This window comes from Eulemur rufifrons, chromosome 16, assembly GCF_041146395.1.
Source record: "Eulemur rufifrons isolate Redbay chromosome 16, OSU_ERuf_1, whole genome shotgun sequence".
Taxonomy (NCBI): domain Eukaryota; kingdom Metazoa; phylum Chordata; class Mammalia; order Primates; family Lemuridae; genus Eulemur; species Eulemur rufifrons.
Genome location: NC_090998.1, coordinates 52,402,285 through 52,419,994, shown reverse-complemented (window position 1 = coordinate 52,419,994; position 17,710 = coordinate 52,402,285). Strand labels below are relative to the sequence as shown.

At 46.2% G+C, this 17,710-nt stretch overlaps 1 protein-coding gene across 2 annotated transcripts; it reads right to left on the bottom strand.

The window, feature by feature from the left end:
• Positions 1-384: 384 nt before the first annotated feature.
• On the bottom strand, positions 385-11,225 carry DYRK2 (dual specificity tyrosine phosphorylation regulated kinase 2). 2 transcript variants are annotated; one of them, XM_069489755.1, is made up of 3 exons: positions 11,165-11,225; positions 10,370-10,518; positions 385-3,326 (listed from the first exon to the last, which is right to left on the bottom strand). In XM_069489755.1, the coding sequence occupies exons 1-3, from the start codon at positions 11,211-11,213 to the stop codon at positions 1,719-1,721; spliced, it is 1,806 nt and encodes a 601-aa protein (XP_069345856.1). In that variant the 5' UTR covers positions 11,214-11,225; the 3' UTR covers positions 385-1,718. The 2 variants fall into 2 exon arrangements, with proteins under 2 accessions (XP_069345856.1, XP_069345857.1); XM_069489756.1 differs by lacking the exon at positions 10,370-10,518.
• Positions 11,226-17,710: the final 6,485 nt, after the last annotated feature.

Genomic DNA, 17,710 nt, shown 5'->3' with positions numbered 1-17,710 from the left:
CCATCAACCAACAAAGCCTCAAGATAAGTAAAGTGTTTTGTTCAAAACTACTTTTTTTTTTTTTTTTTTTAAGTAAGAGAAACTGTAGGATTAATATTCAAACAACTTAACCGGAAACTTTCTTGGCCTCACTGGGACCATGCTTTAAGTACTTGTAAAATCAGTTTACAGGCAATACAATAATATCTGTGCATATAAAAGATTCTTTATCCTAATTTGTACTACCCAAAACCTACTGTCCAAACAGGCAGAAATCTTTCTATATTAAATTGCACATACCAAAAAATTTTTCCTCGTGCCTTGAAATCGTTATATATCACTGCTTATACATTAGTGATAAAATACTGAAATTTTCACTGTGAAAATAATTATTATTCAGAGAAGAAAATATTCTTTTACCTAACTCTCAGTTACTTTTCCAGGTAAAGTGTCATTCCCACAAAAACAATCAGTGCAATCCAAAAGAAAGTAAAATAAAATAGAGGAATGCAATTTCTGTGGTTCTTCTAACAATATAAAGAGTAAGTCAAACCATTTAACTTGAGGTTGAACTTTTCCTCCTTTAAATGTGTTGTTAAAATTGGCCTTACTGAACAGCCACAGTGACTTCTGTTTATCAAGAGGATTTTCAACGCTCTTTCTTTAAAGAGTTGATACTTTCCCAGGCAAAGAGAACCTAACAGTGGCACCTGAAAAGTGTGAACTCACTTTAATCTGCTAAATCTTCTTTGGGACTATGGAAATCCCCACCTTAAGTAGCTAGGCTGCTGTTCTTTTTAAAATTGGAATATGAAATGATGGTCATAATCACAGCTGAAATGTCTCTTTGCTGGATTATAATAACAGTCAGGGATATACAGTTGAAGAAAGAAGGCAAACTAAATGCAAGCAACAGATGTGTGGTAAAAGAGGAACAGAGGAAGAAAGCAAAGAGAAGGGAGGAACAGCTCGTGGAATACATTTCTAAATTTAGGTGCAAAACCAATTCTGTAATATGAGGCTTCTTCACAAAACAGCTTGCCGATCATACTAGAAAATTTGGAGGAACACACGTTTCCATTTCCATTTATCCACTAAAAGCTGCTTTGCTGGCTTTTAGAATGTCAGGATGCTAACCGAGCAATTTAAATCTTGGGGATTTTATTTTGTATTTGTTTTGAGCACTAGAGAAAAAACTATCTCTAAGGTACTGTTTTTCTTAGAATATCACTTTTGTCCTGACCATTCTCCTCCCACCACCACCACCTCCCAGATTAACTTATGAAAAATGAAAGCAGGACAGGCTACACCTGTGCATGGACCTGGAGTATGGAGAGATAAAGAGGGCCTTAGGGGGCTATCACCCTGGGGAGAATATAATGTGAACCATGAAAACGTAATAGTGAATGTCTTTGACACCAATCTGTAGATGCGTGGCAGTCATGAAGTAATCAATGGCCTGCCACTGATGTTATTATTCTGCCACACTAAATACAGTAAGGCTCATCGTACTTTTAGAACACAAAAAGTTTCAGAAAGTATAAAAACTTAAAGCATTGTCCTCATGTATTTTATAAAAACAAAATGAACAACTTTCTTACATTAAAATTAAGTGCTGAAAAGATACAAATGAGTAGAGTTATTGAGCAAATAAAAACAGGTCTGAGCTACTCCTTTTCAACCCAATAAGGCTCAGCAACGTCGTATCTTTCAGATTACCAGCATCAGCGGATTCGAGCTCAGCTAACGAGTTTTGGCAACACTGTCCTCTGCTGAATATTCCCATTGGCATCTGTCATTTGTGCCAAATTAGTCCTCAGTTTGGAAGCTGAACTGGAAGGTGGAGGTAACTTGGAAATAGACGTGATAGCACCGGTGCTCTCCGTTATCCTTTTCACTGATGTTTTCTCCCCAGTGGGAGGCTTTGGCAAGCGCCTCCTCAGCCAAGGGTGCCGCAGAGCCTGGCCAGGGGTCATGCGCACCGCAGGATCCCATTCTAAACACTGTTTTAAGAAGTCAAGGAAAAGGGGGTCATCACACCCCTTCAGTGCATTCCCCCACTCTCTGCTCTCCGGTGGGCCCCTCAGTTTCCCCCTCCGGGAACGGCCTCCATTGAGGACCACAGAGCCATCCGAGAGAGTCGTGACAGTGCAGTAACGGGGATACCCCTTGGAGCTCACAAAATTTTTGGCTCGTTTGGCTGCATCCAACAGTTTCTGGGAGGGCATGCCCAACAGTTCAATCATGCAGGCCAGCTGGTCCCCTTCGTCTTCCCCAGGCAAGAGCGGGTAACCCGTCAGGAGCTCTGCTAAAATGCAGCCCAGGCTCCACATATCAATGGGCATACCATACCTGGCCCCAAGTATCACTTCCGGAGCCCGGTAAAAACGCGACTGGATGTACGTGTAGACACGCTGATGCTCGTAGCAACTGGAGCCAAAATCAATCACTTTAATACCACTTCTCCCTTGCTGCTTTAACAAAATGTTCTCGGGCTTAAGGTCACAGTGAATTATTCTGTTTTTGTGCAAAGCATCCAAGCACTGCAGAATCGAGTGAGCAAACTTTCGAACCAAAGGCAGGCTGAAGCCCTGGAATTTATTCTTCTTGATGAGCTCATAGAGGTTCATGCTCAGCAGTTCAAACGTCATGCAGATGTGGTTGCGGAAGGTGAAATTCTCCAGCATGTGGATGACATTCATAGTGTTGTCCTTGTCCTGCTTCCGCAGGTGTTCCAGGATTCGGATCTCCTCCGCTGCTTGCCGATGGAAGCGCTTCTCATTCCGCACCATCTTCAGGGCCACGTGCTGGTGGACTTTGTGATCATAGGCCTTGACCACCTGCCCAAAGCTCCCCTTGCCAATGACCTTGAGGACCTCGTACCTGTAAGCCACGTGATCGTGGGGCACCTGCACATATGATCCCTGGTCATCATCATAGCCACCGTTGTTGGGCCCACCTGTCATGCCCTGGCGCTTCTTTGCGTTTGGACCCAAGAAATACACTTCAGGGTAGCTGAAAATCTCATGGTGTTCGAAGGCAGTTAGTTTTTGCATGTATTGCTTCATTGCTTGTTCGGGTGTCATGGGGCTGGCTTTCACCTTCCCCATCCCTTCCACGGACTTCAGAGAGGTGGAGCTCCCCTGCCGTCTATGAATGCTCTCCAGCTGCCGCTCCGGCACCACCGGCAAGCCCGTCTTGCCCACTGTTGTAAGCCCATTTGGTTGTGTTGTGAGCACTGTCCGCTTGTTACTGTTATCCTCAAAGAGCTGCTGAACCTGGATCTGTCCATGAGTGTGGCTGCCGACGTGCAGGTGATCATTCATTGTGTGCTTGTTGCCACCAATCTGGAATTCAGACAGGAAATGTGAGCAGAATGGAAGAGGTCTGTCTGTTCAAATGGGGTATTTTAAAAGTCAGTCCCCGTCCCCCACACCCCATCTTTACAAAATCCAATTTGGTTTGAATTCACAGCCAGGATCAGGTTTACTGAATGGAAAGGGCTGTGCAGCCGGGAGGGACCTCGTGAGCACACTAGCAGGGACAGCAGACATGATGCTGATATGGCGCTGACGGGCTCTGACAAGGTAAAGGAAAAGAGATCGGGGCTCGGTCAGGATACGAAAGATGAGATCCTGAGAAAAGGACTCCCCATAAATGCCACATCTGGCAGATAAGGGGTTTGCTGCTGTAGAGGCAGAGACTGTGTGTGTATCTTTCCTGTTCATTATGCTACACCTAACATTTAGTCCTGGGCCTGCCACGTCACAGGTGTCCCACTCGATCCATACTTGATATAAAAATGAAATAGGGTGCAGAGAAAGCATAAGCGTGTAAGACTCCACATGGGCTCCCCCAACCCAAGATCACAACACCCTTCACATTTCATTTAGTTTCTTTAACATGAGGACAGGGCCCTGTCTGTCTTGTTCACTACTCTTTCCCTAATATCTAGCTCTATTCTGAAAACACTTTATCACCAGTATTTTCCATTTCCTGGGAAAATCTGATTAAACCTAGGAACATACATGATCCAGTGACAAAAAAAAACTGTGTTTTTAGGCTTGAAAGATTCCTACATAGATATGCACAATAGTATCTTGGAGACCCATAACCTATTTTTAAAAGTTTCCAGGCTTCACTGACTATGATGACCATTTAAGGCCATTCAGCCCAACAAACCAAGCAACTCCCACACTGTTTTGGGCCTTCCTTAGGTCAATGGTTCGGCTTTCTTAAGACATCGGCTGCTGGGCTACTCAGCTTTCCAACAAAGAATCCAAAGAAGTAATTTCCGTTTCAGGTACAAATGTCATTCCTGAACATCCCTGTCTAAACAAAACCCATGGTGTGAACCAAGGGGCCTCCAGCCTTCTACTGAGAATCTACTTGGGATTTCCTTCAAGCACTGTCACTGCCAAGAGCTGAGGGGTGGGAGAAGACCAGGATACCCTTCCAGTTATGCATTCTTGCCAGCCTTGGACAACCACAAGTCTTAAAGCTGCCAGGTAGGTGAGTTTTATATGAAACCTTAAAGATCAACTTGCCATTCACAATCTACCTTATCCTTTTGACCAATTATTATTGATAACAGAGGCTTAGCCGCCAAAGTGGCAGAGTCCCTGCTCTCTGGGAGCTAACGATCAACTAGCTGAAATCCTTTGCCATCAGTATATTTTCTATTATCCTCTTCTAAATTCTACCTTTTGGGCCTCATATACTACGGAAAGAGTAGAATTGCTCTCTCTGTATATGTAACACTGTAATTCAAGAAATGATTTGGGAAACCTAGATTATTAAAACGAACTTCCAAGTCCTTCCTACCAGCAGACCGAGACCTGCACATTTTCTTCAGCTGACACATAACGGGCAAGGACTATGTGTGGAGCAAGCTTTCTCTCTGCTGGCTTCTAAAACAAAGCAGAAGATGGGGCTTGGGCCTGTCTGACCATGACTTCACAGATTCAGGGATTTTATTTCTTGGAGAGATTCTTACAAGACTTCTAGTTGAGCTTTTTTGTTAAACTCAGAGATGATACTCCGTATTAGGTGACTTTACACTCTATAAGGGTAGCTAGACAGGTTGTTTCACCCTTGTTCTATGCCAAAAGCAGGGCAGTCCATCAAAATGAATTAGGAAAGTCTTGGGCATATATAAAAGTAGTATAGGCTTGTCCATTTGCTTTTCTTCCCCTCGCTCTCTGCACTCTCTCCTCTTCACTGTGGTCCTTCAAACACCAGGGAATGAAGACGCCTGAAATTCAAAATTTCTCTCTCCTACAGAACCCTACTCTTCAGGACAGGATGACGATATTTCAGAAGAAAAATCCACATTACCTGTGTACATGCTATAATAAGCATGAAGCTTCATTAGCGACAAAACCTCGGGGCTTTAGAGATTCCTCAAAAGATAGCAAAGTAAAACTTTCTGAGCACCACAAATTCACTTCAATGTTCACTACAGCAAATTTTATGTTACATTTTGTTATATTAAATCACATAATTTCTAACATAACCACCACCGCTTTAGTGACTGGAACCAAAGGGAGTTTGCCAATAACTGGACCACCCCCATCTCTCCAACTGCCTTCTCTCGGTCTCCTCTGTAGTATCAACTACTGGTTCACCTACCCTCAGGTGGGTGCAAGGGTTCCTCAGGTGGGTGCAAGGGTTCCTCAGGGTTCAAGCCACCATTCTCTTGGATTCTCACTCCCATAACTCTCCCCAGTTGATTCTGACCACAGCACGACTTTGGCAACCATCCACGGGCCAAGGTCTACACATCTGCTCCTCAAGCTCAGACCTGCCAGGTCCATACCTCCTGAACTCAAGACATACGTGCCCAACTCCTGCTCAGTTCCCTCTCACACTCAACTCATGATTCTTCCATCAAAACTATTCCCTCATCCCATAATCCTCAATTTTTAGTAAATAGAAGGCATCGCCTCCACGTAGTCACTGAGGCTAAGATGCCTGGGAATCCTGGCACTGCACATCTGGAATGCCTTCTCAACGTCTCCCTCAACTTCCCAAATCACCGCGAAGCCTCGCTGTTACCATCCCGCCCCCTTTCCATCAGCATGGCCTCTCCCCACACTCCTGCTGTCTTTCACTGGACAACTGAGGTGGCCTAGTAACATGCCCCCTTGCTTCTAGGTCTAGAGTTCCTGAACTCTCTTCCCCAGAGTGCTTCTAGAGTTGTCATTTAGAAGTGTCCATCTGAGACTGCTCTTGCCTTTCTCAAGGCCCACAGCTGGGACCATTTCCACAGCTAATACAAGAATTTCCCAGTAAGAACACGAGGTTCTAAAACGTGGAGCCTAAATGATCTGAGGCCTTCCAGTCTCATCTACCACTGGCACTCTTTTCTCTCTGAGAAGAACAAAACCAGCTTCCCCAGGACCTGTGGAAGTACCACGCTTTTATGCTCCTCTGCTTTTGGTGAGGTCATGTTTCATAATGGTTAGGAGCACACAGAATGAAACCAGCTCCACCATTTACCCACTGTGTGACCTTGGGCAATTTAATCTCTCTGAATCTCCACGTCCTTGCCCACAAAAAGAAGGTAACAAAGTTACCTCATTAGGGTTATCAGGAGGATTAAATAAGATAATATGTTTAAAGTGCTTAGTACAGCACTTAGCAAATGAGAGCTATCATTCTTGTCTTTTCCAGATGCTGCTTGGAATCTCCTTGCTTCCCAAGTCTAGGTGATAAACTCCTATTCACCCTTTCAGGTCTGGTTCAACTCTCACCTCCTCTGTGACACCTTCCCTGACCTACTAAACAGCTACTTCTGTGCTCAGAAAGCACTGCTATAAAACATATTTCACTGTACTGTAATTGTTTTAACATCAGGTGCACCCATCTGGCTGTGAGCAATTCCAGGGTGGGGTCACCTCTTATCTTTCTAAATTCTTATTAACATAAACCTAGGCATATAGTAAGCAGTCAATAAATACCTGTTGAATGAAAGAACACATGTCAACAAATCCCTGTTAACTCTTTTCTCTCTTGGAGTTAATCCTCAGAACTAAATTTTGTACCTTCATAAGAAAACATGAAGTCAACACCCTGGGAACTGGGAAACAACCCTGGTGATCTAAGTCACAAGGCGTTAGGTTTGCAGTGCATGAGCAGAGACTTGGGTGCAAAGGATGGCCGGTTATAAAATATTTGTAGCAGACACAGCAACTGAACACCAAAAGTAACTCTTGGAAGCTTAAAAACTTTCCAGAGATTCATCTGAGAGGTTCCAGTAAAAGAGGACTTTGAGTCTCAAACACTGTAGAACTTTAAAATCACAAGCAAACTTGGAAGTACAATCAACTGATCTGGGGTGGTGGAGAGAGAGTCTAGAAAAGCCAGAACATTTCCAGAATACATATGCCAGGACTACATCATAAACGTAAGGACATTAAAAACCTCTCACTCCTGCTCAGCCTCTTGAAGTCTGAGATCATGGCTTATTCCTACCTGCCAATGTCTAGTGTAGTGTGTGTCACGTTTAAAAATATACACTGAATAAATATAATTGTTAAAATACCTACGATTTATGGGTTAAAATGGAGAGAATTACAAAAGGCTTCTTTGACTATGAAATACTTTAGTATTAAAAATTATGTAATAATAATAGTCTAATCAGTTTAGTAGTTTTAATCACTTCCAAGAAAAAAGTGGCAAACAGCAGATATTTCACTGTGCTAATATTTCTGGGCGTCTTAAAACTTCTCTGAAGTCATCCTAGAAATGTTGTGTAGTGTTATGGGACTAGAACTGAGTCCAAGAAGACTGGAATTTTAGCTCCTCCTCAAACATACTGACAGTCTGTGTGGCTCTGAGTCAAATGCCTACTTTTTCGTCTTCAAAATATTACTATTTTTTAAATGTAAATTTTAATTCTTCTTTGATTCCAATTATTTTATAAAGATAAAACTGGTGACTGGAGAGTACTTTAAACATTAAAAGCTATGATACATATTAATATTTGGAAATTAAAAAATAAATACATTAATATCTCCCACACAACATTAAAAGAAAAAAACTAATAGGAATTAAGATAGTTACTGAATATACTTTTAGGGCAAGTAGAAATAAACTAAATGACTAAAGCATAAAATAATATATGCATGGAGAAAACAAAGGGACAATAGACGAGATAAAATCCAAAGTTCATAATCTTTATAATCATATATCTACTTGTCTACTATTTCATTTACAAAGGAAAATATGGGCAAGCTCCTATGACAAGATCATTTTCCTCTCCTTAATGCCTTTTCTCCATTCATTCTAAAAGTTCTTCCTAGGTGTAAGTGCTCTGGAATTGAAAACTTAAAAAAACCTGACAGACATATATGAGAATATGGATCTGCAAAGGTTCCTACATTTATAATGACGCTAACACAATTTCCTAAAAGTAGAAGTGGCCAGCAGTACGTTAAAGCTAGACTCAGGAGGGTGTGGGCTTTCATTCCAGCCTTGATATGAGTTGGCTAGAGAATCTTGACCAAACCAGTTAACTTGTCTCAGTTTGTTTCCTCATCTGCAAATTGAAGGATACACCAGGATAAATTCTGTGGTTCTTTTAAACTTTCCTATACTATGAACTCTACAATGTTACACAAATAAAATCAAAACTAAACCATCGAAACTCAAATTCATACTTTCAAAACCACGCATCAAATCACTAACAGCATACTGAAGCTTATACTTAAGTTATAAACAAGTAAATCAAGCATATGCCACAGCAAAACTCAGGCCTCCATTGTTAGGAGTACTGAGAAGCACATACACATCTTTTTTCTTGTCTGGTGCACCACAGATCATTCCTCTAGTGGAGACTTATCATTTATCTCTAATTTTATCACATATTTCAATTGCAAAGAGGCTCTGATCAAGCAAAGCTGATCCTTACAAAATTGGAATCCAGACGCAAACCAAATATTTCTTTCCCAGTTCACACCATGTCATGTGATTTCATTAACACATGGAAAAAAACTGGATGTTATTATACTTTCCAAATTGTCAGACGACTCCAAGCCAAACAAACAAAAAAATCCAAACCCCTAAAACCAATGACAGTTCCTAACTAAAATGTCACTGAGACAAGAACACTTCATGGTAACATAGAATCATGCATCCCACTGAAAGACTACCACTCATAGTGCCACACAGATTACTAGTTCACTTCTGTGTAGTGAATTCCTGGCCCCTGGGACTAGATGTGTCAGGAATGGGAGAACAGTGAGGGGGACAGAATAACAACAAAATGCTATGAAACTTGTATACATCTCTTCAGATTTAAAAAATGCAACTATAGTCTAGACATCTCACAAATTCTCCTCTGACCAACAAGTTTCCCCATAACACATGACCCCCAGAGCTGCTCCCCTGTAGGCTAGAAATGGTCTTTTCTACAAGAACTCAATTTTCATTTGGCAAACAAAACTACATCCCTAGCAAGCATCCCTCACACAGAACCACTTCTGGAAGATCCAACTGGAAAAAAGACCACCCATACCATCACTCGTCCAAGCGCACACCTCCTCTATGCTGGCGGTCACCATCCAAGGGCCATGCCCGGGAGCTGGGAAAAGGTACATGCTCAAGTAGAATCCAGCTTGCCAATCTCTGCAGCCACCAGTCCCACGCTGGCCTGGTCCCTCCCTCTGGGCCCTCTGAGGGCCCTCAGCACCTGTTAGGTGCCTGTTCCTAAAGGGCAAAGCTAGCCCTTTCCTTTTGAATAATGTCCAAGTGCAGAATCCTACAGGGGTGGCTCGTTTTGTTTTGACTGCTGCTGCGGCTCTTATTTTTGTTAATGTTAATTACAATTTCTGCTGTGCTCAAACCTGTAGCACTCATAAAACATGCTTACACACGCGGGGGACAATTGGCGATGCTCCCTGTTGGCTGGAGCAAGGCCTGGGAGGCTCTTTGGGGGATCGATTTTCCGGGCAGGCAGGCCTGGCTGTCCCCTAACACATATCTGCTTCTATAAATACCCACGGGGAGGGGCGGGGGGTGTCGTGGAGAGGAGAGATGTTTACCGGGTCAGGGAAGCCGAGTTCTGGGAAGCAAGGACAGAAAAAAGCACAGAGAAGGAAAGCAGCAAGGAGGAAGTTCCCAGGAAGAGGAGCTCAGGGGTGGGCGGGCTCGGAGGGGAAGTGAGGGCCCACGCCACGAATCTTCCTTTGTGGCTGCAGCTTTTTGGCTCGCCCAAGTTACAGAGGGCGGCGTCGAGGACAGGCCACTGGCCAGGGGCGTGGAGCTGCTCGCACTTCGACCTCTTCTCCCGGCGTCAGAGCCGTCAGAAACCTACAAGTCCCGGTGTTTCTGCCCAGGGCCCCACCCGCCCCCCCACCGCCCGGGCCGCCTGCGGGCTGGGTCTCACCGTGTGGGCTGCGGCGGCAGCGTTGCTGGCCCGGAGAGGCGGCAGGGCGATGGGGGAGGGCGGACCGGTCCCCACTCCGCTCCGGGGGGCCCCCGCACCGAGCCCCGGGGAAGCCTGAAGCTGGCGAACGGCGCTGTCCCCTCCTCGGCCTGGGAGCCACGTGCGGGAGGAGACAAAAGAGGGTCAGGGGGGAGAAAGTCACCCGGACCCCCACCCCCACCCCGCTGGGCAGCGAACGTCCTCTCCGTGGGGAAGACGCAGGGAGAGACGGGGACAGTAAAAACGGGTGTCTGGGGGATGAGCGGGGCGCCGAGGCCACAGCTCCCCGGCGCGCACCCACGGGCGGGACTCCGGCAGCTGCAAAGTTAAGTCGGGCCCTGACGCGCGAGTTCGCGACCTGGCGGGGGGGCCGGGCTGGGCCGGGGCTTCGGGGCCCACGTTGCAGGCGGCCAGCGGCCGGGAGGAGGGGCTGCACCGCCGAGGGCGCGACGGCCTCGCCAAGCCCCGGGCCGGGAGTGAGGCCCAGACGGCCCCCGCCCGAACCCGCGGCGGGCAGAAAAGCCCTGCCGGCACGGCGGGCTCCCCTCGGAGGGCCCTCGGGGCCCGCCTGCAACAATGAGCGGAGCCCAGGCTAGGCGAGGGCGCGCCGTCCGCCCGCGGGCTCCCCGCGCCGCCCCGCCGAGGCGCAGACTTTGTTCGAGGTCCCGCAGGCGGCGGCCGCCCGGGGCCACAAGGGCTGGCCCGGGGGCCGGCGGGGGGCGGGCGAGGGCGGCGCGGTGGCCCGGTGCGCCTTACCGGTCGGGTAGGCGGCGGGAGCGGCGGCCGAAGGTTTCCTGGTTAACATGGCCGCTGGAGAGGAAAATGCATTGCAAGGCTGCCGTCTCCGCCGCCGCCGGTCCCGCTGCTCTTCTCGCGGCCGCCGCCGCCGCCGCCGCCTCCTGGTAGCCCCTCGCGCGGATCTCCCGCACCTCCTCGCCGCCTCGCGTCAGCTACAGCCAGACACACACAGTCCGCTGCATCCCCTTGGCCCGGGCCCGCCGCCGCGAGCCCCCCACTCTCCTCCTCGCCGCCGTCCTCCTCTTCCTCGGGCGGCTGCAGCACCCCCCGGCCCGTGCACATGCCTCGCCCTCCCCGGCGCGCCGCTGGCCTCCCCGATTCCCTCACATAGGGGCGCGGGGAGCGGGCTGCGCCGCGAGGACAGACTCGCTCGGGAGCCTACTCCCGGGCTCGCGCGCGCGCGTCCCCGCGCACACACAGGCGCCGGCGCGCGGCCCGGCCCGGGAGGGCAGCCCCGCCCCCGCTCCCCTCCGCCGCCGCCGCAGGCCCCTCCCCCGGACTCCCCCAGCCCGAGCCGCACATTCTCGCCTACACCCCACCCCCACTCAGCCACCCACAGGAGTCCCTCCCCCCACCCGACCTTCTGCATAGCCGCCCCTCGGATCCGAGCAAAACTCTGCAGCCTCCGCCTGCCCTCCGCCTCCCTCTCCGGCCATCTGCACTGCCCCCCTCGGCTCCCCCACTAACGACCTTCTCCCCTCCTCGGCCTCGCCGGCCCTGCGACGCCCCTCCTTTGCCCTACAGGGCAACCTACCACTGCTTCCCTCCTACCGAAATCTCTGCAGAGACCCCTCCCCTTCCATGCGCGCCCCTAAACGCAAACCTAATGGCTGCTCACAAACAATACTTCCCCCGCTCCCGTGTCCCAGTGACTTAACCACTCCTCCTCCCCAGTTTATCTTGTAGATAACTTTAAGTTGTGCGAGGGTCACCTCGGAGAGTCAAGCCCCGTGCAGGGGCCGCAGCTGAGCCTGGTGACCCTGAGCATGGGCGAAGAAAGGGGCTGCCCTCCCACCTCCACCTCAGCCACACACACTCTCCCCGATTTACTGACACCAAGTGACCGCTCTCCAGTCGCTAGGACAAGGGGAGGCAGAGAGGCGCGTGTGGACGGCTGCTGGGGAAGCAGTTGGCTGTGGGTTGCTAGGCAAAAATAAACATCAGAGTCACCTCCCATTTCCTTACAACTCCGAGCCTTTCCCCTGCGCGGCCACTGGGAGAGACACACCTTCTTTTCAGCTCTCTGCCGCAAGGGTTCCTCTAATCCCTCTCATCCCCCAGAGCATCTCTTTCCCCTTCCCTTCCAAGACAGTGGAGAATTTCCGTGCCCTTCTAATTTGCCATCTACAGCCTCTCTTTTCCTGAAGACCGTAGAATTGCTTGTCCATCTCACAACCGCGCCTCATCGTGCGTGGCGTGCTGTGCACCTTTATCCAGAGGTCACAGGTTTTGCCGCTTCAACAGTTAGGAGAGGGGAAACAGGACAAATCTCGGATGACATGGCAGACAGTTATGCCATACACTTCCTTCCTGAGAGGTGCTGGTTTCTGAAGTTCTCCTGGGGACGTGGGTCTACCATGCTCTGCCCCGCCCCGTGTTTTTCTGGGCCCCTGACTGGACCTAGTGTGCAGGCCCGAACTCGTGCAGACTCCAGTCAGAAGACAGTCACCTCCTGCGGAGTTCCATCGCCTCCGCTGTTTGCAAATTGTCATAGCAACCTCCCACAGAGATCATCCTCAGCTTTATACAAATGTCAAAAACTGAATGTTTCAAGGTACAGTGTGACCCTCTCAGAGTCTCTGGGACTCTTACAGAGGCATTGGCAGAGGTAACCTGTGACGAAGAGTAGAATTTTGCCTAATAATATGTCCCTCCCAAAAAATCCTCGTGGGGCCTTTTCCTAATAAAGTAGAGCCACAGTAAAATAGCCAATCCAATAATATGCCTTTAGAAGAATCATGACCTGAACTGGCCCTAGCAAGAAGTATCCCCCTATGCTTGTCATTGGAGACTATCACATTCAATCCACTTAGGGAAGCATATTTAGCGTTCAGAATTAACTAAAAGAAAGCTGCTACTAAGTAGCACGATGACACTAGAACCTATTTCCTGCCTCCCAGTCTAATTTCATTACGATTTCTAGCACACCACCTTGCACTTTCAAGAAACTTCGCACCTCTTTTCCTTCTTTCCCTTTTAAAAACAATTATTTTAATACCATTTTCCTTTTTTTAAATAAGCAATCCATACCATTAATGTTCAAATCAAAAATTTGAAGGAAAAAAATTCAATTTTAATATAATCTGACACCTTTTACTTAAATTATTTATTTGTGCAGTACTTCAGTAGAAGCTAAATATGCCACTGCTTTTTCATGAATAAGGAGAATGCTAACTACTGGAAGTCATGGTTTGTGATTTCCAAATTAGTAATATTAATTTATACATTAAACATGAGCAAAAGGAGCACTAATTTTTTTTTTTTTAACAAACAATCATTAACTCTAATCAAAAAAAGAAAAGGATACCTGTTGTTTAGGGAGCTTTTCAAAATGTTATATAGTGTTTTATAATATGACAAGTATAATTTCAATTTTATATTTTTTTGTTCCTTAACATAAGGAAAATTTGCAGTTAACCTAATCCTTAGCTATTTTGGTTATAAATGGTACATCTTTGAGAATTACATTAATTCTTACTGAACTCTAAATTAGTATTAATCACTGCTTAGATTTCCCTCATTCTGTTAAATATTGATGACCTCAACCTGAATTAATGTCAAATAGAAAGATGTACAAATGTACTCCTTGGGCTTTTGGGGAGATTGAGTAAATTCCGGATAAATTCTGGTAAATTATTTTCCACAAAATTTATTATTATAATTCGTCATTATCAATTTCACTGTATAATTATGCTGCACATTTATCTCTTTATAAAACCCTTTCACAAATATTACTATGTTTAATCTTCATAACTCATAACTCAACCACAGCTGATTTGACTTTAAATAGTAACTCCCTCAGGGGCTCCATTCATTTATTAACAGTGTGCTCTTTGGATCTTGCCCCTTGTAAAAACTCTATCTGTTTCTGTATGCTTATAAAATCCAGATTCAAATAACAAGTAGGTCGGCAAGATTTAGCAGGAGTAGAGAGAAAGAAACTTAGAACTCAAAATTGAGCTTTGTGGAAGGTAGTTGATTTGTCACTGGTAAAAATACTGATCACAGAGAAAATTGGAAATGATCAAGAAAATTTCTGGTTTCAAAACACATTTACTCATTTAATCTCTTTTTCACAGAAACATTTATAAAGAATTTAGTATGTGGTAGGCCTAGGAAATATGATGAATCAACAGATATAGTGGGCTAGGCTTCAGTCTGGCAATCTATTAGGAACTCATTCCTTTATTTAATCAAGCAATAAACGGTAAGCACCTAACATATTTTTGACATGACTAGTAATGGGATGTTATGGTCTGAATATTTATGTCCCCCCCAAATTTTATATGTTGAAGTCCTAACCCCCAAGGTGATGCGTATTAGGCAGAGCACTCATGATTGGGATTGGTGCCCTTAAAAAAGTGACTGCAAAGATCTAGTAGCCTTTCTACCATGTGAGGACACAGAGAACAGACACCATCTACGAACCAGGAATTGGGCCTTCACCAGACACTGAATCTGCAAGTGCCTTGATCTTGAACTTCCCAGGCTCCAGAACTGTGAGAAATAAATTTCCATTCTTTATAAGTTACCCAGTTTATGATATTTTATGATAGCAGCCTGAAAGGACTAAGATAAGGGGTTACACAGTTAAATAATCAATCCCTGGCTCTGGTCATTGCTACCAAGAAGTTCACAGTCCAGTAGGGAGAGCAGACATTTAACAGTGTGAAAAGGGCAGTAAGCAAGGCAGATAGAAGTCACAGGGATGGCACACAAAAGGGAGCAGTGAGCTCTACTTAAGTGGGGTCAGGCCTCAAAGGGGCTGTGCTTCAATGGAGATTTTAAAGATGCTTGGGAGTTTGCCAGTCCAATGAGCCAGGCCAGGACGTTCTAGGCAGAAGAAATAGGGTGTGCACAGGCACCAAGGTGTAAGAAAGCATGGTGGGTCCTGGGAGAAGAGGAAGCAATTCAGAATAGAGGGAGCTTGGGGTGGTAAGGAAAGGGGTGTACTGTCATCTTCCCAGGGTTAGGGTTATGGAGAGATTGAGTCAGGTTAAGAATTATCCTAAACTATCTGCTTTGGAAATGTGTAAATGAGGTACAAGGGCTTTTGGAGCAGCTAGGTAAATTCTAAGGAACATATTAATTTTGAGTAACATAGACTGTGGGTAAGGTGGATCTAACTCCCTTTAAACTGATGGTACCCTCTGTGTCTCCATCACCAAGTTCCAGAACCACCTGGAGAAGAACATGAAGACCCTAGGGCTTTAAGTTCATTAATATAAATTCCTCATATACTACCAGGACAGATGCCAGCAGAATGGTGCCCAGTGCGTCCAGGAGCTTCGGAGGGGTAGGAGTGCTATGACTAGGTAGGGGCCTCAGCAGCTGGCCCCCAGGCCAGTCTTCCCATGCTGGTGGCCACACCATTGACATCACTCACAGAGCAGTGGCCAGTGGAGTCAGCGTCCAGGAGACCAGCGCATGGACTGCACTGGGAGCTGCCAGCCAGGGACAGGATGATTCCAGGGCCCTAGGAATTGTGCTGGACACCGCACTTGGTAAAGGATGAACATGTAAAAGTGGCCACAGAAACTCTGAAAGAAATTCTCTGCTAGGAAACTGGCTATGAGAGAAGCAAGGGTGCAATTCTACAAACCAGAGAAAACTAAACGGAAGCGGTCCTGGGCATTCCAGATTGTGGGGTCTTTGGTGCTCCTTTAGCCAAAAGTGACACTGTCTGGTAGTCTACCTGCTGCTGGTCTGCCTCAGCACAGACTCAATAAAAATTTCTTTTATGTGAAAAATTATATATTCGTTCTTATTTATAAGCAGGAGTTAAATAATTTGTATACGTGAACATGGAGTGTGAAATCATTGACATTGGAGACTTATTAAAGCTGGGAGGGTGGGAGGGGGTGAGGGATGAGAAATTACTTAATAGGTACAATATACGTTATCCAGGTGATGGTTATGCTAACAGTCCACACTTCACCACTACCCAATATATCCATGGAACAGAACTGCATGTGTACTGTCTTAAATTTATACAAATAAAAAATTATTGGTGAAAAAAAAACTTACTGATTGGAACTGAATTTATTTTAGCTAAGGACGTGCTAAACTGTCATGACTGCTCATAAACCAAAAGGGACCCAACTTGACTGACTGCTTGATCCATGAATTCTATACATATTAATTATCAAGCTCCTACTATGTGTAAGGTACTGATCTAGGTATTTGGAGCAAAGCAGATCAAGTCCTTGCTCCACAGATCTTCTATTCTAGTGCAAGGAGAATAACAATGAACAAACAACACATATATCACATGTCAGGTGGGGACAAGAACTAGATGGAAAATGAAGGGAGGTAAGAGGACAGGGAGAGATGAGAGATGGTACTATTTTACTCGAGATCTTCTGTGAAGGCCTCTCTGCTGAGGTAACATTTCAACAGACTTGAAAGAATGAGAAGCATGTGGAAATATCCGGGCAAAGGGCCCAGCAGGTACAAAGGCCTGGAGGTGGAAACATGTTCAGGGCACAAAAAGGGAGGGCAGGTGGCTGGAGCAGTGATGTCACCAAGAGGGAAAGTCATAGCAATGAGGCCAGAGAGATATCCAGGTACCAGGCCATGTGAAAGATTTGGATTTTACTTTGAGTGAGCTGGGAAATTGAAGTTCAGATGCTTGAAGAGACATCAAACCCAAACCCATTACAACTGACTCTTTACAATCTTCAATGTACGTGTATTTTTATACTCTTTCAAATTCACATGGAACCATGCACCATGGAAGATAAAAGTCAAATGCGAGCTGTCGGCTCTATTCTCAAGGAGCTTTCAGTCTCACTTGGGAGAAGAGTCACGTCCTGGGAAATATTTCCACAACACAGAAATGAGCATGTTTGATATATATTCCTGTTGCCCGTCAGATCCACTGTCTACTCTTCCCCCCTACTCTGTGCCACAGGAAGCTTTAGAGACAGGATCAATGAGCTCCCTTGCCCACTGACTTCCAGTTGGATTTGACCGATGGAAGGTACTGGCAAGAGACCAAAGGGCCCAAGGACAATGAGGTTGGGCTATTTATCTCCCTGGCTCCCTCCATGATAGGTTGCCGCAGATTGACTATGTTCTTTGACAGAAGATCTCAGTTCCTGTTGGGAAACCCTCTCCTAAGCTATAGCTACTCCCTTGGAGTTTTGGAAACCATCCAGCACCCTTGCCCCCTAGAGGTGATAAAGATTTCCTGCCGTGGCTAGCTCCTGTGTGCCTCATTTTCCCCATTCGACTTCCCTTCACCCTACCCAAACGTAGTCCTTTAATTAAATTATGATCGTG